This window comes from Bos grunniens, chromosome 25 (assembly GCF_055505025.1).
Source record: "Bos grunniens cultivar Pamir isolate PY7600 chromosome 25, Bosgru_T2T1.0, whole genome shotgun sequence".
NCBI classification, from domain to species: Eukaryota; Metazoa; Chordata; class Mammalia; order Artiodactyla; family Bovidae; genus Bos; species Bos grunniens.
This window is the reverse complement of record NC_141189.1, coordinates 3,800,380-3,824,254: the sequence shown is the minus strand read 5'-3', so window position 1 is coordinate 3,824,254 and position 23,875 is coordinate 3,800,380. Positions and strand designations below refer to the sequence as shown.

At 58.0% G+C, this 23,875-nt stretch overlaps 1 protein-coding gene across 12 annotated transcripts in view; it reads left to right on the top strand.

Annotated features, from left to right (window-relative positions):
- TNRC18 (trinucleotide repeat containing 18) overlaps positions 1 to 23,634 on the top strand; it is a 90,032-nt gene extending 66,398 nt beyond the window's left edge. For all 12 annotated transcript variants that reach the window (XM_086373789.1, XM_086373792.1, XM_086373796.1 and 9 more), the window contains 12 exons: positions 6,003 to 6,424; positions 9,988 to 10,140; positions 10,393 to 10,534; positions 12,235 to 12,352; positions 12,796 to 12,871; positions 13,025 to 13,133; positions 15,613 to 15,729; positions 16,124 to 16,288; positions 16,626 to 17,923; positions 21,374 to 21,610; positions 21,721 to 21,795; positions 22,146 to 23,634. In XM_086373789.1, the coding sequence (XP_086229915.1) occupies positions 6,003 to 6,424; positions 9,988 to 10,140; positions 10,393 to 10,534; positions 12,235 to 12,352; positions 12,796 to 12,871; positions 13,025 to 13,133; positions 15,613 to 15,729; positions 16,124 to 16,288; positions 16,626 to 17,923; positions 21,374 to 21,610; positions 21,721 to 21,795; positions 22,146 to 22,352 (3,119 nt within the window). In that variant the 3' untranslated portion in view covers positions 22,353 to 23,634. The remainder of the gene's footprint in view (positions 1 to 6,002; positions 6,425 to 9,987; positions 10,141 to 10,392; positions 10,535 to 12,234; positions 12,353 to 12,795; positions 12,872 to 13,024; positions 13,134 to 15,612; positions 15,730 to 16,123; positions 16,289 to 16,625; positions 17,924 to 21,373; positions 21,611 to 21,720; positions 21,796 to 22,145) is intronic.
- Positions 23,635 to 23,875: the final 241 nt, after the last annotated feature.

Sequence of the window (23,875 nt, the reverse complement as noted above, 5' to 3'; positions counted from 1 at the left end):
ACGTGGCAAGAACAGGCCGCACGAAGGTCTGGAAGAAGGGGAAGCTCTTCACACTTAGGGCAGTAGGTGGGGCTGGTTTATTCAGTGAGATGCGTTGGCCCAGACCGGGCAGATTTCGTGGGCCTGGGGTTGCAACCCAGCGGAGGTCATTAGTGCGGGTGACCAGGTGCCGGCTTACCGTCTCGCTGCCCGGCTGGGCAGACAAAGGCAGCAGGCACCAACCCTCAGGCAGGAGGCCCAGCCGTATCCTGGCCCTGCGTCCCTCCTTTCTGCGTCTCCGGTCGTATCTCTGTCTTCTTGGGACAGACAGACACCTTGGGACCGTCTCCTGGGCTCACTCCCATTCTCACGGGGCCACTTTCCCCGCATGGACCCAGCTCACCTTCACCAGGGGTTAGTGTTTGGGCTGTCAGCTCCCTTTGCCCTTTTCTGAGCCTCGGTGGTACACATGAGGCCCTCCTGGCAGGGGCTGGAGCACGGGAAATGGGCCCTGCTTGCCACCCTGCCACCCCGACCCCCCGGCCTCCTGCAGCTGCCTGGACTTCATGCACCCCAGAGCGCATTCCCAGTGGCCCGCACCACCTCCAGAGACCACGTCTGTTCAGGGCTGGATGGCCCAGTGCTTTCTGTGCTGAGAAACGTTCCACTGTCAGGACGGACCACAGTTGGTTTCTTTATTCACCTGCTCAAGGCCCCAAAGGACGTCTGGGTGGCACCGTGGTTCTGGCGGTTTTCACTGAAGCTTCTCTAGACTTCTGTGTGCAGGTTTTTGTCTGGACCTGTTTTCAGCTCCTTTGGGTAAATACCAAGGAGTGTGATCACTAGATTATATGCATATGTTAAGATCACGCTTCGTTTTTTAAGAAACTGCCAGACTGTCTTTCGAAGTTAACCACCGTTTTGCAGTCCCGCCAGCAGTGAATGGGAGTTGCTGCTGCTCAGCACCCTCACCAGCGTTTGGTGTTAGTGTTTTGGATTCTGGACGTTCTCGTTGTTTTAATTTGCATTTTTCCTAATGATACGCTGTGGAGCATCTTTTCATATGCTTATTATTTGCTATTTGCATATCTTCTTTGGTAAAGTGTTTGTTAAGGTTTTTGTCCCGTTCTTAAACTGGGTTATTTAATTTAAATCTTAATACTGAGTTTTAAGGGTTCCTTTTGTATTTCAGATAACAGTCAGATGTGTCTTTTGCAGACATTTTCTCCTGGGTCTCATCTTTTCATTCTCTTGGCAGTGCCTTTCACAAAGCAGAAAATTTTAATTTTACTGAAGTCCAGCTTATCAGTTCCTTTTTTTTTTTTTAATGGATCCTGCCTTTGGTTTTGTATCTAAAAATTTACCGCCATACCAAAGGTCATCTAGATTTTCTCCTACATCATCGTCTAGAAATCCTGTATTTTTGCAGTTCTAAGTTTAGGCCTGTGGTCCAGCGTGAATTAACTTTTGTGAAGGGTGTAAGGTCTGCGTCCAGGTTCTGGTTTTTTTTTGCACGTGGATGTCCACTGGCTCCAGCACCGTTTGTTGAGAAGATTCTCTCTTTTCCATCGTATTGCCTTTTCTCCTTTGTCAGACGTCACCGGACAGTTTCATGGCAGTCTCTTTCTGGGCTCTCTCTGCTGTCCCATTGACCTGTTTGTCTATGCTTTTGCCAATATCTCCTTGTCTTGATTACTCTACCTTTACAGTAAGTCTTGAAATGAGTTACCTTCAGTCCTCTGACTTTGTTCTTATCTTTAAATATTGAGTTAGCTGTTGTGGGCCTTTTGCCTCAATATACAAACTTTAGAATTGGTATCTACAAAATAACTCGCTGCATTTCTTACTGGGTTTATTACATTGAATCCATAGATCAATTTGGAAAGAAATGACACTTTGACAGTATCAGTTCTTCCTGTTGGCAATGGACTAGCTTTGATTTCTTTTATCAGATTTTTTTTTAATAGTTTTCCTCATTTGGATCTTTTACATATTTTGTTAAATTTAGCTTCCTTCATTTTGGGGATCGCTAGTGTAAGTAATACTGTCTTTTAAGTTTCAGATTCCCACTTGTTCATTGCTGGTATACAGGAAAGATCCTTATCCACTGTGCCACCAGGGAAGGCCTTTAGGATGCTATTGTAAATGGAATTCTGTTCATTTTTGCAGTGCTTGCTGCTAATGTATAGAAATGTAACTGATTTTTGTAAATTGATCTTATATCTTACATCCTTGCTAAACTCATTTGTTCTAATAATTTTTTTAAAGTAGATTCCTTAGGATTTTCTATATATAAGATCAGTTCAGTTCAGTGCAGTCGCTCAGTCGTGTCCGACTCTTTGCGACCCCATGAACCGCAGCACGCCAGGCCTCCCTGTGCATCACCATCCCTGTCCGTCATCCGGGAGTTCACTGAGACTCACGTCCATCGAGTCAGTGATGCCATCCAGCCATCTCATCCTCTGTCGTCCCCTTCTCCTCCTGCCCCCAATCCCCCCCAGCATGAGTCTTTTCCAGTGAGTCAACTCTTTGCATGAGATGGCCAAAGTACTGGAGTTTCATGCCATCTACAAATAGAGGTAGTTTTATGTTTTCCTTTCCAATGTATAGTCCCTTTATTTTCCTTGCCTAATTGCTCTGGCTAGGATCTTGCGTTCAATACTGAGCAGAAGTGCTGAGAATAGATATCTTTGTTTTTTTTTTTTCCTGTCCTCCCTGCTCCATAGATATCTTTGTGAGAAAGCTTTCATACTTTTTTCTATTAAGTATGATGTGGTTGTTTAGTTGCTAAGTCATGTCCAACTCTTTACGACCCCATAGACTGTAGCCTGCCAGGCTCCTCTGTCCATGGAATTTCCCAAACAAGAATAGTGGAGTGGGTTCCCGCTTCCTTCTCCAGGGTATCTTCCTGACCCAGGATCTCTTCCATGAACCCAAGTCCCCTGCTTGGCAGGTGGATTCTTTACCACTGAGCCACCTGGGAACCCCAAATATAATGTTAACAGTGGTTTTTTTTCTTCATTTGTCAGGTTAAGGAAGTTTCCTTCTGTTTCTCATTTGTTGAGTGGTTTTATCACAAAAGGGTACTGGATTTTGTCAGTTGCTTTTTCTGTGTCTGTTGATGTGCTGTTCATGTGGTTTTAATGTTTTATCCTATTAATATGGTGTATTATATTGATTTTGTAAAGAGTGTCCAAGCAGCCTTGCATGCCTGGCCTGTGTCTCACGGGGTCACGGTGTATAATCTTGCCTGTGCGTTTCTGCGTTGCGTTTACGTCTGTTTATAGTTATGTTTTCTTGATGGATCGATCATTTTATCATTGCGAAACGTCCTTCTTCTTTCTCGATTTCTGTCTTCAAACCTATTTTGTCTGATAATAGTAGAGACATACCTCACAGATCATGTGGGTTTAATTCCAGACCAACGCAATGTTGCATTTACCCAATATTGCAGTAAAGTGAGCCACACAAATGTTTTGGTTTCCCAATGCATATAAAAGTTGTGTTTATACCATGCTGCTGCTGCTAAGTCACTTCAGTCGTGTCCGACTCTATGTGACCCCATAGACGGCAGCCACCAGGCTCCCCCATCCCTGGGATTCTCCAGGCAAGAACACTGGAGTGGGTTGCCATTTCCTTCTCCCATGCAGGAAAGTGAAAAGTGAAAGTGAAATCGCTCAGTCCTGTCCGACTCTTTTCGACCCCATGGACTGCAGCCCACCAGGCTCCTCCGTCCATGGGATTTTCCAGGCAAGAGTACTGGAGTGGGGTGCCATCGCCTTCTCTGGTTTATACCATATTATAGTCCTAAAGATGCAGTAGCATTATATCTTAAGAAAAAAAGCACCTACCTCAGTTAAAAAATACTTTATTGCTAAAAATCGACAACCATCTTCTGAGCCTTCAGTGAGTTGTAGTAGTAACATCAAAGATCACTGCTCACAGATATAACAAGCATGGTATCATATAATGATAATGAAGAAAGTTGAAATCTTGTGAGAATTACCAAAATGGGACACAGAGGCATAGAGGGAGCAAACGCTCTTGGAAGATGTTCGCCCACAGACGTGCTCGACGCAGGGTTGCCACCGATCTCGAGTTGGTAAAAGGTGCAGTTTCACAATGAAGTGAGGCCTGTCTATACAGCCACTGCAGCTCAACTTTGGTTACTCTTCACATCGTATGTCTCTTTTAATCCCCTGACGTTCAGCCTATTTTTGTCTTATTCTCTTCTGTACTATTTTTTGTCTGTTTTCTGGGCCTGTTCCTTTTTCCTCCTTTCTGCCTGTTTTTTGGGGGAGGAGGAGACATTTCACTGGACGCTGGTTGGGAATCAAGGCTGGGGGTTCTGCTCCCTGCTCCGGCCTGTCCGCAGTGAGGCTGCGGCAAGATGCTTCCGTCTCTGCGGGCCTCGTGCTTGTCCCCACCGCGGGGCCTGACGAGACCGTGTCCTCTGTTCCCGGCACTGCTTGTGCTGCCCCAAAGGCTCTTAACTGTTATCTTCCTACCCGATCTGGCGGTGAGCAGGAGGCCCCAGCCCCTGCTCTCCAGGCGAGGGTCCAGTCCCGCCCGCCGCCCTGCCCGCGCCGGCTCCCTGTGCGGTGCGCCTGCAGCGGTCTGTGTGCGTCCTGGATTGCAGGTGGCTTTCTGCAAGGGACCTGTCATCAGGTTGGGTCTCAGTCCCTCATACCCAGAAGCAGAGCTCACAAACCAAGAGTGTTTTATGGCCTGCACCCTAATCAGCCAAGAAAGCCCCAGCTATCTCCCCTGCAGCAGGAAGTCTGTTAACAAAAGATGAATTAATAAGATCATCATTCTTTGCAAGTGGTTCCTTCTCCTGGAGTGTGGCCCCTCCCCTGGCCCTGCCCTTGCCACCGAGGCTGCATCTGTTGGGGTGATGGGTCTCAGCCTCCCGCAAGAGCCTTTGTGGCCAGACTGCTGGCTGCCCAAGGGTCAGTAGGCCTGAGGTTCAGCCCTGGCTTCTCGGCTGACCTGGGGCAAGTCCTTCTCTGGGGCGGTCAGCCCAGGACTGTCACAGACATCTCGTCCCTGGGGTCTGCCTGGAGGAGGCAGGCCCCTCTTCATTCCCCTGATGGGGAGAAGCACCACTCACCCCCATTTAGAGTCTTCTCCTGGCCACCAGCTCTGGGCCAAGCTTTGCGCTGTACCACTCTGGGGGCTCCAGGAGAAGGTGGGGATCTACTTCTGGGGGTGGAGCACGCCAAGATAGACAAACACAGATGGGACCTCTGCAGTGTGCCGTGTACCTGTGGTGAGGAGGGGTGGCCCGAGGACTCCCCAGGGCGCGGAGTGGGTCTTCTCAGAAAGGAGGCTGCAGTCATCCAGGTGGAGGGCAGGGAGAGATGGTGGTGTGGGCAGAGGGGCCAGAAGGAGCGAAGACCGGGGGGCTTACAAGGACAGGACAACGGATGTTGGGGAGAGCTTGTGCGTTCAAGGAGCCCAGGCGCTGGGCGGAAGCTGGGGGCTGCCCTGCATCAGAGGGAAGTGGCCCCCTGGCTGTGGGGAGGGGCTGGGCCCCAGATCTGTGTGGATTCTGGGGAATCCTGTCCTCTTGAAAGGGGACTGGGTGTCTAGGACCCCCAGTTTTGAGAGGCAAGGCCGTGCTGGGGCTTGGGGATTTTGTGTGGACTTTCCCGCCTACCTCCCTTAGAGCTGCTGCCCGTGCAGGTGTGGGGCTCTCCCCGGCTCACCCTCCCAGGGCTCCTGGATGCTCGAGGAGGCCCAGGAAGAGCCGGGAAGCTCACACGTGGCCAGGCAGGAGATGCCACATTCCCAGACAGTGCTTTGGGGTAAAGGGTCCGGAGCAGAGTCTGGGCAGCCTGGGGTGATTCGGGATGGGAGTGGGCCACAGTCCTTCGGATCTTCGGCCTCAGGATCCTCCCTGGAAGCGGCGGAAGCCTCCCCGGGTGGCCTCGTCCCTGCAGCAGGGGTGGGGTGGCCAGGGTGGGAAGTGGGGGCCGCAGAGCGCCCCGTCCACAGCCGCCCCCCTCACCTGCACGCAGGCACGGAGTTCGAGTACACCGACTCAGAGAGCGAGGTCAAGGTGCGGAAGCGGTCACCCGCCGGGCTGCTGCGGCCCAAGAAGGGGCTGGGGGAGCCAGGTCCAGCCCTGGCCGCGCCTGGTGCGCGCACCCCCGGCCCCAGCAGCCCCGACAAGGCCAAGCTGGCGGCCGAGAAGGGGCGCAAGGCCCGCAAGTCGCGGGGCCCCAAGGAGCCGGGCCTGGAGGCGGGGCCTGAGGCCAGCGACGACGACCTGTGGACGCGGCGGCGCAGCGAGCGGATCTTCCTGCATGACGCCTCGGCGCCCCCCGCGCCCAGCAGTGCCGCGCCCACCGCCGCCAAGCCTGGCCGCTGCGCCAAGGCCGGCCTGCCCAGCCCGCGCAAGGACGCCGGCCGCGCCAGGGACAGGAAGGACCCCAGGAAGGTAGGCCTGGGACGGGGAGGCCGGGCGCCCTGGGGGCAGCGCGATGCTGAGGCCTCCGTTGGTGGTGGGCACTCCTCTGGGTGCCCCTCGACGGGCGTCTTTGGTGAGGACACCCGGCAGCTGGGCCAGTAAGCGCCGTCGTGTGAAGCGTGGTCTCAGGCAGTGTTTCAAGGCCTCTATGGGAACTGTCGCATGCTCCAGGGCAGTGACTGCTGTCAGTGGCAAAGGCTCACCCCAAAGGAAAACCTCATTTCTGGAGAAGTTAGTGAAAATAGAGCTGGGATTTTTTTTTTTCCCCACCCGAGGGAACACCTCCCTTTTGAGAACTCTGTGAGAAGTCTGTCTTGATGGGGCCTGCTGCCTTTCCAGCTGCACTCATACCGTACAGCCAGCTCACAACATGGGTCTCTGGCTCAGGCCCCTCTGCCCTGCGTCCCCCACACCACAGTGTCATTCTCGAGAAAGCCACCCAAAGAGACAGAACTCGGCGTCGGCCGGTAGGGGAAGGGGCTGCGTTTGGGTGGCATCTGCAGGGACCCCTTATTCGTGACCCCTCACGGCCGAAGCCACCTCGGGTTTTTCTGGAGAGAAGATGCTGGAATAATGCATGATGATGACCGTACTGGGGGATCTGCGGTGGGGGCCCGGCATGTCCTAATCGCTCTGCCATGGATCCTGCATGTGCTGGTGGGGGGACGCTTATGTCCTCTGCTAAAACACTCTGACTCCAACTCCCCTGAGCTGGCACAGACCCCACGGGTGGAGCCCTCACCCCCGAGGCCGGGCACAAGTCCCAGGTGGTCACTTGTGCTCTTTGCCCAGCTGGCTATAAATCAAGGATTTTCGTGACTCCACCCCCGCCCCCCACTCAGGTCAATAATTCCCCAAAATGACAACTTGGGAAGACACTTGATTTACTGGTCCAGTTGATCGTAAAAGATGCAGCTTGGGAGCAGCCAGGTGGAGGAGACGTGAGGGGCAGGGTGTGTGTGAAGGGGCGTCGAGCCCCATGCCCCCTCCGGCACGCCTCAGTGTGTGGACCAGCCCTCTTGTGGTCGGAGCCCCAGCGCTAAGGGGTTTTCGTGGTCGCTTCATCACGGAGGCACGATGGAGAGCAGTCACTCAGGCTCCATCCAGCCCCTTGCTCCTCTCCCAAGAACGGGGATGAGGCCGAAGTTTCAAGTTTGGGTCGTGGCTGGTCTTTCTGCAGACCAGGCCCCATCCTAAGGCCATCCACGAGCTCATCACATGTCCCCTTCTTAGAACAGAAGATGTGCCTGTGACCCCGGAAATGCCAGGGCGCTGTAGGAGCGCTGTATCAGGAACACAGCAGGGGGCGGGGAGAGACCAAGTACATACTGCTTTTGACATCACAGGCCATGTAAGGAGGGTTTTACAAGCCATATAAGGAAGTCTTAAAAACTGTACCTCACAGGTAGCCCCGGAACCGTCCCAGTCAGCCCAGCAGCTAATGATCATCAGAGCTGAGCTTACACTGGAGGCCTAGTGCCTGAGCCCCTAACCACAGGGCTCCCAGCCTCTCTGAGCCTTTCCCAAAAAGGCAGCTTCCCTTAGGAGAGGGCCAGGGGCTCACCTGATCCCAGCCTCCTGACGATACAGTCAGAGGTGGAACGGAACAGATTAACTGCCTAGGGCGTCAGACACGAAGGAAACCGCTCTGGGGCCAAACGGTTCACCGTTTGGTGAGGTGCCCTTTTGTATCCTGCTTCCTAGATTTGGAGTTAGATCTTGTGCATTCCCACATGCCATCAACTTTTTGGCTTACTTTTCTTTCTTTCTTGTTTAAAGTCACTCTCTAAGTGAAGGAATAGCATCCCACCATCTGGCCATCCTGTGGTTTTCAGTATCTCCTGCCAACAGCCACGCTGGCCATCGGTGATCTGGTTGATGGTGGTGTTTGCCATGGCAGTCATCCCAGCAACAAACATCTCTGCTCTGTGTACAGAACTCGTCACCTTCGGAATTCTTTTCTTTTTTTAAAAGAAGAAATGTTTCTTAGATATGGGCTTTCTGGTTAGTGGGAAAGAAAGTTACCAGTTTTATCTGATTGTAACAGTAATTGGATGATAAAGAAAAGGAAGAAAATTAAATTCCACGCAGCGGTAACTTTTCTTTTTTTTTTTTGCTGTCAATTTCCCTTTCTTCCTGAAGATGCAACTGCAAAGACATGCCCCATAAGACAGGCTGTCTATTTAATAATAGAAGTCAGGTGGAAAAGGAGACACGACCACATGAAACACTGTCCTTCCACCCCCAAGATGCCTTCTGATTTCAGAAATGGGAAGAGGATTACAAGACACATCAGAAATAAGAAAACATTGTGTGTGTGTCTGTGTGTGTGCACACGCCAAGTTGCTTCAGTATATATAAAGCTGTATATATATACTTCTCCCCCTAAATAGAGATTAAAACGAACGCATTTATCCTTGTAACATTCCCCACTTTGTTCCTTTTAACGCTGTTGGCTTTGAATTTCACTCGTCTCTTGTGGAAGCTGTGACTTCTACTGCTGTCTTGGTAACATTTGCCCAGTCTTCTTTTTTTCTCTGTCTTAATTTCCGTCTCCCCTGGCCCGTGACTCGGTCATTGGTATCAGGCACGTCTCTTCTAAAATGCACCAAGTGACCCCTGCCCTTGCTCCCGTCACCTCTGTGGCCTGAGCCTGCTGCCTGCCCCGAATATCATCACGTGCATCTCCCATGCTGTCACCTCTTCCTTGGCACAGGGCCTTGGCCTCTGGGATAGAAGCTTGTAACTGTGTCTGTGGACACTCCAGGTTGCTGGACATCTAGGTTGTTGCCACTCCTTTGCTCTGATAAGTGGAGCTTCGCACGGTCCCTGTGCACTGGCCCACTTTCCAGTGGAGGGAGCATCCCGGATCCACCCTGGGGGCTTTGAGCTCGGTGTCCCCCACTGCTGGGGCAAGAGGAAGGTAACTGCTGGTCCCCAGAAGTGCCCTGGGCAGTGGGGGCACGGTTCTGCACGCTCCTGCCAGGAATGTGCCCGCCTCGCCGAGCGACGCTGTCGTCATTCTTGGCCTCATTCAGCAGAGGGAAAAAGCAGGCGGGCAGCCAGATGAATTTCAGGTCTCCATGCCAAGGCACCTCGGTCGGCTGGTCACAATAAAAAGGGAGGCCTCTTCTCCCTGTCTGCCAGATACACTTGGCAGAGGGTGGGGGGAGGGAGGCTGCACAGCGGAATTTTCGGTAAATTCCCATCCGTGTTTAAGGAAAAAAAAGTACTGTGTGTGCACAAATGCGTTTGCGTAGCCTGTGAGTTTACATGATTGTGTGTGCTTGGGGAAAGTTCTGGAAAGGACACGCCACGCTGTTGTCATTCCCTCTAGTCACCTCTGCGGTTGGTGGGCTCGTTGGAGAGGAACTCAGCTACATGCACGTCGATATTCTTTTTTTTATAACAAGTAATGCATAGTGGTAATAAAGCCAGATTAAAACCGGAAATGCTTGCCAGGGGCGGGAGGGTGAATGTGGGGCCTGGGCCCGCTCTGCCCTCTGACAGCCACTCTCTGGCTTCATCCCCAGAAGAAGAAGGGCAAGGAGGCCGGATCTGGAGCCTCGCTGCCACCGCCCCGCGTTCCTGCCCTGCCCACCGAGGCCCGGGCCCCTCATACCAGCTCCCCAGCCTCTGCCAAGAGGAGCAAGGCCAAGGCCAAGGGCAAGGAGGTGAAGAAGGAGGTGAGGTTCCCCGGGGGCCTAGGCACGGCAGAGTTGCTTTGCTCAGTTGACAAATGCGGGCGATCCTGGGTGCCCCTCCCAACCCCAAGATCTGTGTGCAGCTGGAGGTGCTCCCTCAACCCGTCTTGTCCTCCTCCTGGCGCTCAGGTGGGATCTGGCTGCTGCTCTCTGTGCCACGCTGCATGGCAGCCTGATGGTGACGCCGGGGTCCGGCCCGGCCTCAGCCGTCGGTCTGTCCTGCTCTGTTCTCAGAACCGGGGCAAGGGAGGAGCCGTGAGCAAGCTGATGGAGAGCATGGCCGCTGAGGAGGACTTTGAGCCCAACCAGGACTCGAGCTTCTCCGAGGACGAGCACCTGCCCCGAGGCGGGGCGGCAGAGCGGCCGCTGACCCCAGGTGAGCGCCTGCCATGCCGTGTTGGCGCGGGCCTGGAGTATGGGGGTGCAGGGGGTTCCCCGGAGGCAGCTGCCAGCAGGGCCCGAGCGGGCCAGGCCAGGCTCGCGTAGAGAGGGGACAGGGTGACGGGGGATTGGCGTGTGCAGAGGCCCCAAGGTTGGACGGGAGCACAGCAGTGCCCGAGGTAAGCTGCAGGAAGGCCAGCGTGACTCTGGGCTGGTCAGTTAGGGCGGGAGAGCGGCTTTGGACTGGGGGCAGGCAGAGCAGAACCCCTTGTCTTGAGGGCCTCGGTGGGGGTTTGGGCTTTGCCCTGAAAACAGTAAGACGGAGGTCAGGGTGGTCAGGTTGGTTTCACGGTAAGCTCTTTGGCTGCTGTGTAGACAGGGAACTGGAGGGCTGGGGCAGGAAGTGGGGGCCAGGAAGATGAGTTAGGAGACTGCTGGGGGATCTGAGTGAGCAGCAGTCAGGGTGGGCCAGGGAGTGGGTCCAGGGGTGGTGGGACCCTGTGGGGGGAGCCGGGGCACATGGGCGGGATGGAGTGTTCGAGGGCTGTGTGAGCAGATGCGGGGAGGCAAGGCCTGTGGACAGGTGTTGGCAGGTGGGGGCAGCTGTCACTGAGGTGGGTCACAGAGGGAACCGCTGGGCTTTGTTGGCTGGGGTTTGGGGTGCCTGGAGGACATCCCAGAGCGATGACTTCCAGTAGGCACTTGGACCTGGGGGTCTGGAGCTTGAGATTAAAGAATGTAAATTGGGGGAGTACAGTGAGAAGAGCCAGGCCAGCCCCGAGGAGCTTTGTCACCTACTGGGGAGTGTATTTGTCAGCTATCGCTGTGTAACGACCAAGCATGCAGACTCAGTGATGGTTGGGAATAGGCTGTCAGCAGGACGGCAGGGTGACCTCAGCTGGGCTTGCTCTGGTGATAATGGGACAGCTAGCAGTCCATTGACACCAGGGACAGGTCTGCCCAGCGTGGGCCTCTGGGCTGCTCAGGGCTTGTTCTCTGACAGCCCTGCTGTCAGAGGCTCGAGAGGGACCGGAAGGCCTCTGGAGGGAGGCCTCCCTTCAGATTCAAGCTCTTCTCCCCTTATCCACTGGCTAAAGCAGGTCACATGGCCATGCCCAAGGTCAAGAGGTGGGAAGCCATTGCACCCATGCTCAGGCTGTGGCAGGGGTGCGGGTGCAGGCGGGCACCGAGACCTGGGCCCGTCATTCCGTCCATCCCAGCCAGTGATCTGGGTTTCTCTGAGTGAGGTGACAGCAGTGAGGGGCTGGGCCCAGGGTCCTACGGAGGAGAAGACTGGGTCCAGGAGTCTGAAGCAGCGTGGGTGGGCCTGGAGGAGAATGGAGGGAAAGAAGGAGCGGCAGTCTCGGGCTGGGGGCTGGTTGGGGCAGGAAGCCCAGCCTTGGGGGTGTTGCTGCCAGAACAGGCAGTGCTCCTCGTGGGGAAGGCGGGAGACTGCAGCTGAGGGGTGGCAATGGGGTCTGATGGCACAGAGCCTCCAGCTGAGGCTCAGCAAAGCGCTGGTCCTTGCGTGGGCGTCACCTGCGTTCCCACCTGCCTGGGGTCTTTGCAGACGCTGGGAGGGGGGCGTGTGCGCGTGGGCACACTGCAGAGAGGGGTGCTGGAGTGGCCAGGTGGGCCCAGGGGGCGTCTCCAGGCCGCCCCCTGCTCCAGCCTCACCTCACCGCCTGCCCTCAGCTCCTCGCTCCTGCATCATTGACAAGGATGAGCTGAAGGACGGCCTGCGTGTACTCATCCCCATGGACGACAAGCTGTTGTATGCGGGGCATGTGCAGACCCTGCACTCGCCAGACATGTGAGTGGGGGTGGGCCGCCTCGCACAGAGCCTCAGACCCCCACCCAGAGCCTTGCCGGGCTGCTGTGGGCGCCTTGCTTCAGCTCTCTGAGCTGTGGCTTCCCCGCTCCCCCCATAGGATGGGGGCTCAGGCAGGCTTGGAGAACAGCACACTCTGTGGGCGGGCCAGGGGGCAGGGCGGACTCCCAGGTGGCCCCCAGGTGGACAGGGCTTAGTGGGAGGGAGCAGGAGAGGGCGTGCTGGCCTTCCCTGCATCTGTGACCCCGCCTGGTCATCTTGAGGAGATGGGCCCAGAGTGGGGAGACCAGTCCTAAGCTTGTGCAGCAAGTCAGCAACCCCCCAGCTTGCACACCCCATCCTGGTGGTCCAGGAGGTAGAGCTGGCCGTGGGCTGAGGCGGGGTTGCCTGGGGGGACCTCACGTCACCTCGCCCCATCTTTGCAGATATCGAGTGGTGGTGGAGGGTGAGCGTGGGAACCGGCCCCACATCTACTGTCTGGAGCAGCTGCTGCAGGAGGCGGTGAGGGCGGGCCCGGGGGCGGGGCCGCTGGGCTGTTGCAGGAGGCGGTGGGGGCGGGGCCGGGGCGGGGCCGCTGGGCTGTTGCAGGAGGCGGTGGGGGCGGGGCTACGGGGCCGGGGCGGCCAGCCTGGCGCTCATTCCTCCCCTCCCCAGATCATCGATGTGAGGCCGGCCTCCACGCGCTACTTGCCGCAAGGGACCAGGATCGCAGCCTACTGGAGCCAGCAGTACCGCTGCCTCTACCCTGGCACGGTGGTCCGAGGTGAGACCCGCCCGCAAGACCCTCACGGCACCCCCGTTTCCCAGCGTGTCAGCATGGATCCATTTGGTTCCTGAAGGCCAGCTCAGACAGACTTAAGCATTGAGTTTTATTGGCGTTGGTTGGAGCGGGGACTTTCCCCTGGGGTCATCAGGACTCAGGGTCCCTGTGTCCGTCAGCCATGCTCTCAGCTGTGCTGGCTTCACGCCCCACCCCCGAGGACTCCTCACCTTCTGAACAGACCCTGTCTCATGGAATGCGCCGCTTTCCCATCTGAGTCCCAGGATGGAGTTGCACTGAACTGGCCTGGGTCACCTGGGTTCTGTGTCTTGCACTCGTCCTTGCTAATGAGTGAGGCAGCTTCCTGATTTTGCCTGTGGACTGGAAGAGACGGGAAGGCGGCTTCCCTAGGGAATCTGACCGTGTGAACAGAATAAGAGGTTGACAGCTGGGCAGACAAAGGGTAACGGTAGCCCAGAAGACGTGAGTGTGGATACAGACAGAACTCGCAGATGAGCAGGTGGTGGACACTGAGCTAGTGCAAAACCAATGCATCTGGGAGCCAGGAGTCTGGGCGTGTGTTACAGTCCCAAGTCAAACCCGGGGGCAAAGGGAGTCCACCTGTCGGCCGCCTAAGTCACCTGTATGTGCCCAGGAGATGGGGATGGAGCGCTGGGCCAGAGTCCCCTGACGAAGGGAGCCGTGCCTCCCCATCCAGCTCTCCTGGGGCTCCAGCCTCCTGAGCCCCATGGGCTGGCGGCTGGGACCTGTGCTTGCAGTCCTGCTGAGAATTCCACCTCTCTGCTGTGCTGCATCTCGTGTCTGTTTCCCTTCTTGTGGCAGAGGACCTTCTCATGGCTTCCAGAGAGAAAGGGTCCGTGGGAGGGAAACTCCTCAAGTACACACACGTCCGAGTCTGCTTGTTCTCTCCCAGTCTTTAGAGGTAGTTCATGGGTATAAATTCTACATTGGAAATCACCTTCCCTCGCTTTTTCTGAAGTCAGCATTCTATCGTTATGTGGATTCTGATGTCGGAGGTATCCTATACCAGAGTTATTCCCAAATCGTCATGGGAGACTTGGCACCGTCCCCTTACTCCCAGATCTGGAATCTCATGTGGCCTCTCTCTCTCTGTTTCTTTCTCTCTCTCCTGTGTCTGTCTGTCTTTCTTCTTCTCTGTGTCTCTGTCTGTCTTTTCCTCCCTGTCTCTCTCTCTCTCTCTCTGTCTCTTTCTGTGTCTCTCTGTCTCTGTGTGTGTGTTCTGTTGGGCATTTGGGGGAAGGGCACTTTAGTTTGGAGGAAGATTTCCAGTTCCTGGAGATTTTTCTCGTCTCTCTTCTTGGAGAGTCTCCTCCCTCATTTACCCTCTTTCCTTGGGTCTCACACTTGTCTGGTGGCCCTCTCCTGCTGTCTTTTGCCCATTATCATCTTTTTCTTTATTTTTTTCTATTTTCTGGGAGATTTCCTCACCCCTGCCTTCCGGTCCTTCTATTCCGTTGCATTTTTGATGTGTCTGCTATTGTTTATAACATTTCTAAAGTTCTTTCTTATTCTTTGATTTTTTTCTGTTTTTAGTGATCTCTCTTTGTTTCATGGATTCCTTTTTTCCCTGAGGCCATAGTGTTTCCATTTGCGGTTTCTTCAGCTCTGTTTCCTCCTGCAGTCCCCTTCCCGTCTCTGCGGGCTCCTGTCTGTACCTCTGTCCTTCTACTGTCTTTTGCTGGAGGCTGTTCTTTCATCACTGGCGATGCTCAGCGAGGGGACTGGAAGCTGTGTGTGGGCAGGACCTGACGGCGGGGGCGCCAAGTACGAGCGCCAGCGGCTCCTCCCGCCAGCCCGCCCGTGGCACCATCCTTCGGGACTTGGGGCTCCACGTCCAGCACCTAGGAGTGGGGCTGGGGGACACCATTCAGTGTTTGGACTTCCCTGTCACCCTGGTTGGTGTGGTGCCCACCACTCTCCTCTGCTGTGCCAAGTGTCCTGGCGTGAAGCTTGCAGCTGCCGTGTGACCCCTAGTCTGCCCAGTGACCCCTGCACCCCAGCCTGCAGAGGCGCTCAGTGCTCAGGAGAGGGGACCCCAGGGCTCCCCTGTGAAAGCTTGCTTCCTTCCCGTTGGCACAGCGGGCCCAGCATGGAGGAGTCCCGCTCGTCTACTCAGGTGTCGTCTTCCGAGAGGCCACATTCTTGCAGCTGCTGTCCTCCAGCCTGCTCCCTCTGCTGTGTGGTCCCACGCTCGCTGTTCCTTCATCACTCTGGGGAGGGCCTTGGATAGGTGGACATGGCCACGTGCCTGGCTGGACAGGGGGAGCCCACGCTCCCAGGACTGCCCGGCTCAAAGCCCACATCCTGCTCCATTGCCCACCTGCCCTCATGCGTCCTGCGCCCGGGGCTGCTCAGTGGCTGGTGTCTGCTCCCCTTTGCCCCGCGTCTGCCAGGGGGCCCAGGCCCGTGGGCCTCCCCTGACCCTGCCCTCCTCCAACAGGCTTGCTGGGCCTGGAAGATGACGGGGACCTCATTACCGTGGAGTTCGACGACGGGGACACTGGGAGGATCCCCCTCTCGCACATCCGCCTCCTGCCGCCCGACTACAAGATCCAGTGTGAGTGGTCTGGGACCCCCCTGCCCCTTGACCAGTAGGAAACCCGGGCTTCGGAGGGGAGATGCCTCATCGCGGCTCCCTCGACTAGTCAGAATTAGGACCGGGACACTGACCCAGAAGTGCCAGGGCTGCAGGGCGTTGGATCCTCCACATGGACCACTAAGACCACAGTCAGCCCTGCCTTGCTCGTTTATTCGAGGAAGCCTCATTGCACGCAGGTGCAGACCCCCGAGCTGCGCTCCTGCAGACGGGCCTGCCGCCTGACCACGCAGCGGGTGCAGGCCACGCTGCAACGTCCGATTCCCCTCCACCCCTCTGCCCATGGACGGGTGACGCTCCAGCAGCAGTGGGGGGCGGAGGCCGGGCCTGAGCTGCTGTCTGTCCTGCCCCGCAGGTGCGGAGCCATCTCCGGCGCTCCTGGTGCCGAGCGCCAAGCGCCGCAGCCGGAAGACCAGCAAAGATGCCGGGGAGAGCAAGGACGGGGCCGCGGCGGCACCCGAGGAGCCCGGCGCTAAGGCTCGGGGTCGCGGGCGGAAACCCAGCACCAAGGCCAAGAGCGGTACGTTTTGGGGACTGACCTGCCGGCACGCGGGGCCTGCCACACTCTTGTAGTGTCTGCACAGAGACCCCCCACCCGCCTGTGCGGGAACGTTGACAGGAAGCAGGCTCAAGGAGCTCGTGGGTCTTTCAGAGGCAGAACCGAGGTCCAGGCAGGCGTGTCCTTCCAGAATCCAGTGCAGGGCTTCCAGGGCAGTGGGGATGGTGCGGTGTGAGAGCCGCTCATCCCGAGGACCTGAGAGGGCCCCCAGCTCTGCCCAGCTCTGCAGGGCCAGGAAGGACATGGGCTCGCTGGCCCCCCAGCCCTGACTCACCGGGCTGCTCCTCCTCTCTTGCAGACAGAGCTGCCGTCCTGGAGGAGGGGGGCTCAACAGATGACGTCCCCGGTACCCCACTGGTTCTGGAGCCCGTCAGCACCCCAGGTTCCAAGAAGAGCCCCCCAGAACCCGTGGATAAGCGAGCCAAGACCCCCAAGGCTCGCCCGGCGCCCCCACAGCCCAGCCCAGCACCATCCACCTTTGCCAGCTGCCCGGCTCCCGAGCCCTTCGGGGAGCTGCCAGCCCCTGCGGCGGCCCTGGCCCCCGCCCCCCTCGTCACCGTGCCCATCACCATGCCTGCCACCCGCCCCAAGCCCAAGAAGGCCCGGGCTGCCGAGGAGTCGGCCAGCAAGGGCGCCCGGAGGCCAGGGGAGGAGGCTGAGCTGCTGGTCAAGCTGGACCATGAGGGCGTGACGTCGCCCAAGAGCAAGAAGGCCAAGGAGGCCCTGCTTCTGCGGGAGGAGCCCAAGGGCCTGCTTGGCCTGGGCAGCTATGCGCCGGCAGCCGGGAGCCCCGAGCCCAAGGCCGCCCGGCCCAAGGCTGCGGATGGCGACCTGGCCCAGGAGCCTGCGGTCGGGCTTGCGTTCGAGGACTCTGGGACCCCCAAGAGCCCGGACAAGGGCCAGGCCGAGCAGGACGGGGCTGAGGAGTCGGAGAGTGGCAGCAGCAGCGGCGGCAGCAGCAGCGACAGCAGCAGCAGCAGCTCCGAGACGGAGGGCGAGGAGGACGGCCAGGGCGGCGGCGGCCGGACCTGCAGCGCCTCCAGCTCCAGGGCCTCGTCCTCTTCCTCCTCCTCGTCGTCCTCGTCCTCGTCGTCCTCCTCGTCCTCATCCTCCTCCTCCTCCTCGTCCTCCTCGTCCTCGTCTTCATCCTCGTCCTCCTCCTCCTCATCTTCGTCCTCCTCCTCCTCATCTTCGTCCTCCTCCTCATCCTCCTCCTCCTCCTCCACCACAGACGACTCCTCCTGCAGCTCTGATGACGAGGCCGCCCCCGCCCCCACGGCTGGTCCCTCCGCCCCGCCGGCCCTCCCCAGCAAGGCGCCCAAGCAGGCAGGCAAGGCCCGCTCCTCAGCCCACTCCCCCGGCAAGAAGGCACCGGCGCCTGCGGCCCAGGCTCCCCCTCCGCAGCCCACGCCACCTCTGCCGCCCAAGGCCCAGGCCGGGGCCAAGAGCCGGCCCAAGAAGAGAGAGGGTGTCCACCTCCCCACCACCAAGGAGCTGGCCAAGAGGCAGCGCCTGCCGTCTGTGGAGAACCGGCCCAAGATCGCCGCTTTCCTGCCCGCCCGGCAGCTCTGGAAGTGGTTCGGCAAGCCCACCCAGGTAGGTGCGGCGGGGGGGTCATCTTTCTCTGTCGTCCCAGCAGCCCCATGGTGGAGGGTTGGGTCACAGCTGTGGAGTCCATGTGACTCCCGAGTCCCACCCATCCCGGAGCAGCACTGCCCCCCTGGTCCCGGGGACCTAGACCCACCCTTGGAGGCACCCAGTTGACCCACACAGTCCTGTGGCAGGCCTGTAGTGACCGTGCGGCTGGTCTCAGAGCCACATAGCCACGTGGCCTGAGTTTCTTTTCTTCACTTTCGGGCCGGTCAGGTTAGCAGTCGTAGCAGAGGCACTTCTTTCCCTCTTTGCAGGTTGAAGTCCAGGACTGAGTCTCCTGGGCCTGGCTGGGTCCCTGCCCGCCCTGAGCTAGTCAGGGGAAGGCCCAGCATTCTGGCTGACTGGGTCTGAGGCACGTGGCCGCCCCTGGCGTGGGTGGGGGTCGGTTCTGCAGAAGGACCCCTCCTGGCCCACCCTGTGCCTTGTGCACACACAGACACACTTGTACACGCACATGCACACACCTGCACATGCATGCACATGCGTGAAGCTTCTATATGTAGAAAGGGAACAGTCCAGAGGCCACCAGTCTGCCCCACGCCCCTGGGCAGGAAGAGCTGGGCCCCTGGCCCATGGGAATAGCCAGTCAGGTCAGGTTTGCCCGCGGCATCCGCTGCCCTGAGCCAGGGTCCTCTGAGGCCACGCGGGAGCCAGGCGCCCTGCTGGGTGTGGACCTCTGTAATGCCGGTGCTGCCAGGCAGGCAGGCTTTAGGGGTTCGTTTCTATGGTGATGTATCGAGACTCGCTTGGGGGTTTCTGTCTTGGCAGCAGCCTTTTAGGGCTAGCCACTGTGCCAGCCAAGGGCAGTTGGATCCCCTGGGGCGGGACAGACAGCTCCACCTGGCCCCAGGCTGCACCCCCAAAGACTGTTTAGGATAGGGTGGGGGATCCCCCTTTGTCAGACAAGGGGGTGTCCTCCCACTCCCACAGCTCTTGCTCTCCTTCTGACATCCTTGCCTTTGATTCGTCCCCTGGGGTCATCTGGGGCAGAAGATCTGCTGCTTGACCCTGCAGGGTGTGAGCTATCTGACTTTCATCCACCTTGGATTGCGGGCTCCAGGCTAAAAGCGCCTCTCTTGGCAAGGCCACTACTCGAGACAGCAAACCGGGGTATAGTGATTCTTTTAGGGTCTTTGCTGATGAGCCACACTCAGACATTCCTGACCAGGCCCGCCAGAGCCCTGATCCAGGCAGACACTTTGTCCAGGGACATATCGAAGAGCAGTGGTTTCTGAGCCAAGGACAGGCTCACCCTCACCACCCTGTCCCCAGGGCGATCGGCCAGTTCCTTATCTTGGCATCTGCTCTCTGCACATTCCAGTGTCACTGTTACTGAGTGCACTTACTGCTGCAGAGGTCGGAGCACAGGGCCAAACTTAATAGAAAAGTCTGCGGTTGTCAGCTTCAGGTCCAGCTGGATCCAGCAGCCCAAAGGCTGTCTTCAGATCCCTCTCAGACCCGTGCTCCCAGCTTTACTTTCTCCTTTCTCTCTCTGCCCTGCTCTCCTTCTCCGGCAGCTCCTCTCCTCTTGGCAGTAGGCAGCCCCGTAGCTTTCAGCTGACCTACTAGCTCAGAAGTGACAGTGGGAAGGAAGGATCTTCTTTTAAAAATTAGGGTTCCAGGGAAAGTGGGTGGAGCCTCCTTTGGCTTAGGGCCTGAGCACACCCCTGAGCCAATCACAGTGGCCAGAAGGAGGGTGGGCTGTTTGGATTGGCCAGATCAGGTCCCGTGTTGGCCACAGAGGCGGGGTCAGCCCCACTAGGCACTCCATGGATCAAGGGGGCATCTCTGAGTCTGAAGAAGGTAGCCTTTGGGGCCTGAAAACATACCTGCTGTCAAAGATGAGCCGGCTTAGAGGTCTTAGCCACCTATCTCACCTTAAATCAGTTTGTAACATGCCTTGAGCTGAAAATAATTTGAGCGGTTTACAGAACAGGTAAGAAAGTCTGTCATGGACTTCAGGACTCCCTGCTTCCACTGCAGGGGGCACAGGTTTGATCCTTGGTCGAGGAACAAAGATCCCACATGCTGTGATGTGGCTAAACAAACAAACAAGTCTCACCAGGGACTCAGTGAATTAAAAGTAGAAAAGGGTCAGCCGGGTATGGTAGGAAATTAGTATGCAGGTTTTCCTTGTTTATACCAAAAAAAAAAAAAAAAAAACCCACACCCTTGGCGCCGCCTAGTGGCCAGTCCGAGAAGGGAAAGGCGGGTTTTACAACTTGGTTTGAAGGGAAGGCGCAAGGGCTCCACTGGAGGGCAGAGCAGAGCTGAGCCGGCTTGGCTCCTGGGCAGCATTGGCCTGGGGTCAATGACTGGTCGCGGGGCTGCCTCGGGCAGAGTTTGGGCTCCGATGGCTGGTCTGTTGACTCATTGGAGCCTGCATACCAGCCTGTCCCAACGCTGGAGAGGCAGGAGCGCTGAGAGGCCGCCAGGGAGTGTTTATTGCGAGAAGAGAAATCCAGCCACCAGCCCAGGGCTGGATCCTGTTGGCCAAGCTATGATCTCTGTGAGTGGCTTTCCTGGGGTAATGTGTGGGGCAGTCGGCTGTGCCTGGGGGTTAACACTGTCCAGGCCCTCCTCCCGGAGCAGACGATGGCACCCCACTCCAGCACTCTTGCCTGGAAAACCCCACGGACAGAGGAGCCTGGTAGGCTGCAGTCCATGGAGTTGCTCAGAGTAGGACACGACTGAGCGACTTCACTTTAACTTTTCACCTTCATGCATTGGAGAAGGAAATGGCAGCCCACTCCAGTATTCTTGGTTGGAGAATCCCAGGGACCAGGGAGCCTGGTGGGCTGCCGTCTGTGGGGTCACACACAGTTGGACACGACTGAAGCGACTTAGCAGCAGCAGCAGGCCCCTCTCCCTGGCCTCTGGTAGGGCCCACTGGTGCAGAGACCTGGCACTGCTCACTGTTCAGGGTGGTGTATGTAGATTGAGGCTGCCCGGAGGGCGATGGGCTTTGCAAGTGTCGAGTGGAATCTGTGTCCAGTGGAGCAGAGAGCACGGGGCTGGGGCGACCTCCCCATCCGTCTGGAAGTTGGGGGTCAGCAGGGGCCGGCTCTGCCTCAGGGGCTGGTGTCAGGACCCCGCAGGAGGAGTGGGGGCCTGCTGGGACTCGGCAGTAGGTGTGGCGTCTGCAGCACTGTGGCTCGTGTGGGCGTCCCAGGGCCCTCCCCCCCCCCGCCCACCCCGCATCAGTGCCCACCCGGTTCTCAGCACGGAGTCTTAGTTCACGTAAAGTCCCTTTGGAGGCCCACTCTGCCACGGGGGTGAGCCGGGGCTCCCGATCAGGGCAGGCAGGGGCCTCTCGCCCTGCACTGCCGCTGCAGAACCCAGGGCCTGGGGTGGGGGAGGCGCACCCACCCTGACCCGCCCGCCCGCCTGCAGCGCCGCGGCATGAAGGGCAAGGCCCGCAAGCTCTTCTACAAGGCCATCGTGCGCGGCAAGGAGATGATCCGCATCGGGGACTGCGCCGTCTTCCTGTCGGCCGGCCGCCCCAACCTGCCCTACATCGGCCGCATCCAGAGCATGTGGGAGTCGTGGGGCAGCAACATGGTGGTCCGCGTCAAGTGGTTCTACCACCCCGAGGAGACCAGCCCGGGCAAGCGCCTCCACGAAGGCCAGGTGGGCCGGGCTGCCCTGCTCTGGGGTCTGGGGGCCAGGTGCCGGGTTGGGGCCAGGGGTCAGGCAAGGCCGGGCCCAGGCTCACGGCAGCCCCTCGTCTGCGCACACAGCCCTGGGACCAGAAGTCCGGCCGCAGCCTCCCCGCCTCCCTGCGGGCCTCCAGCCAGAGGAAAGACTTCATGGAGGTAGGAGCGCGGGGGTGGGGCCTCCTATGACCCCGCCCACTCGGGGGGCTCCCGACCCGCACCGCTGCCTGCTGTGTCCCGGTCTGCGCCTCTGCCGGCCTCTGTCGCCCTTGCTGTCTTCTTCCTCAAGTCCCTGGGTCTCTGTGTGTGTCTGTCCCTTCCTTGATGTCTCAGTCTCTGTATCTCTCTGTATCCGTCTCTGGGTCTCTTTCCGTCTCTGCCTGTGTCCCTGTCCCAGGGGCTCTCTCTGGGTCTCTGGCTGCCTTCCTCCTCCGCCCGCCGTGTTTCTTGGGTTCTCTCCGGGGCTCCCTTCTGGCCCGCCGTGCCCTGATGCCGCCATGTGCCCACAGCGCGCCCTGTACCAGTCCTCGCACGTGGACGAGAACGACGTGCAGACGGTGTCGCACAAGTGCCTGGTGGTGGGCCTGGAGCAGTACGAGCAGATGCTCCAGACCAAGAAGCACCAGGATAGCGAGGGCCTGTACTACCTGGCGGGCACCTACGAGCCCACCACGGGCATGATCTTCTCCACCGACGGCGTGCCCGTGCTCTGCTGAGCCAGCGGCCCGCCTGCCCCCCACTGCCAGGGCTTGGCGGCCGCGTGCGCGGGCTGTGTGCATGCAGGTGTGCCCGTGGATGCCCCAGCGTGTAAGTGTGTACATGTGTGTGCCCGTATGCATGCACGTGCGTGCTCACATGTGCACACGTCCAGATTCCCTCCCCTCTCAGCGATCAGGGTATGGCTCTGCCGGCCCCTTGGGGCCCCCCAGCACCTTGTAAGCACTTGGCCAGGCCAGGCCCCAGGACCCTCAGGCCGACGCCAGCTGGGGATTTGGTGGGAGGGGGTGTCTGAGCAACCAAACTCATGCTTGCTCGGAGGTTCCCACTGCTGGTGGGTCCTCCTGGTGCCCCGCCCCCTCAGCACAGCACGCACCCTGAGCCTCCCACCGCGGGGCCGGGCCGGCCTCCTGCCCCCAGCCTCACTGACCCAGCCGGGCCTGCGTGGGCGCCTGCCTGGGGTCTGGCCTCCACCCTCCACCCTCTCAGGATGGCCTGGACTCGGGGAGCAGAGCCAGGTTGGGGGGTGGTCCAGCAGCATTGGCCAGGTGCCAGGGGGAGCGGGCTGCGTGCCCTGAGGCCCCGGGGAGGGCCCACCCCACCCGCCGGTCCAGACCCTCACACTACAGACAAGCCCATGGTGCTGAAACCTCGTCCCCATGCCCGCGGGGAGGCGGCAGTTCTTAGCCTGTACAGTTTTATTGTACCAAGAGACTCTTCCCTGTATCATACGCCTTTAAATGGAGTCAACTTTTTAATTATATATATAAAGATAAATATATATAAATATATATAAATATAAACTTTTTAAAACTGTGAAAAAATAGCTACGAAATTATAAAAAAAAAAAAAGCGAACACATTCTGACGTGCAGAATATTATTTTTTATTTCCTGTTAGATTGTGAGTGTCTAGCACCCCGCTTCACGGGCCCCCGTCCTGTCCCAAGCACACCCCCCACCCGCCCCCAGCCCAGGTGTACTGTACTCGCCCCCACGATGGAGAAGGACCTAGGGAGAGCAGAGGCTGAAAGGGCAGATGGCCCTGCTCAGCCCACGAAAGCACTTAGCAGCCCCCGCGCCTTCCAGGGGACGGGAGGCCTCGTCCAGACAATCTTAAGGGAAGGAAAAGCCAGGTTTCGGTTTTGTTTTTTGGGGGAATTATTGTTTTCCTTTTTTTTTTTTAAGTTTCTTTTGGAATTTTGTTTGTTGGCGAATTCTGTGTGATCTTTTTCATAAAAAAAAAAAAACAGAAAAAAGAAAAAGCTATAATTGGAAAAGTACGGTTGTCTGGCGTGGTTCATTTCAGGGGCTGGGGTGGGCCTGGTGTTGGGATGCAGCTCCTGGAGGGAGGCTGACATTTCCAGGAGGAGGAGAGCAGCCAGCGGCTGCCTGCGATTGTTGGCGGGCGAGCCAGTCTAGCGGAAATGGAAAGTTCCCTAGCCTCACCGACGCTGTCCTCGCTGACACTGGTCAGCAGACACAGTCAGTGGCTACCGGGCGGAGGCTGGCCTGTGTCCGTCG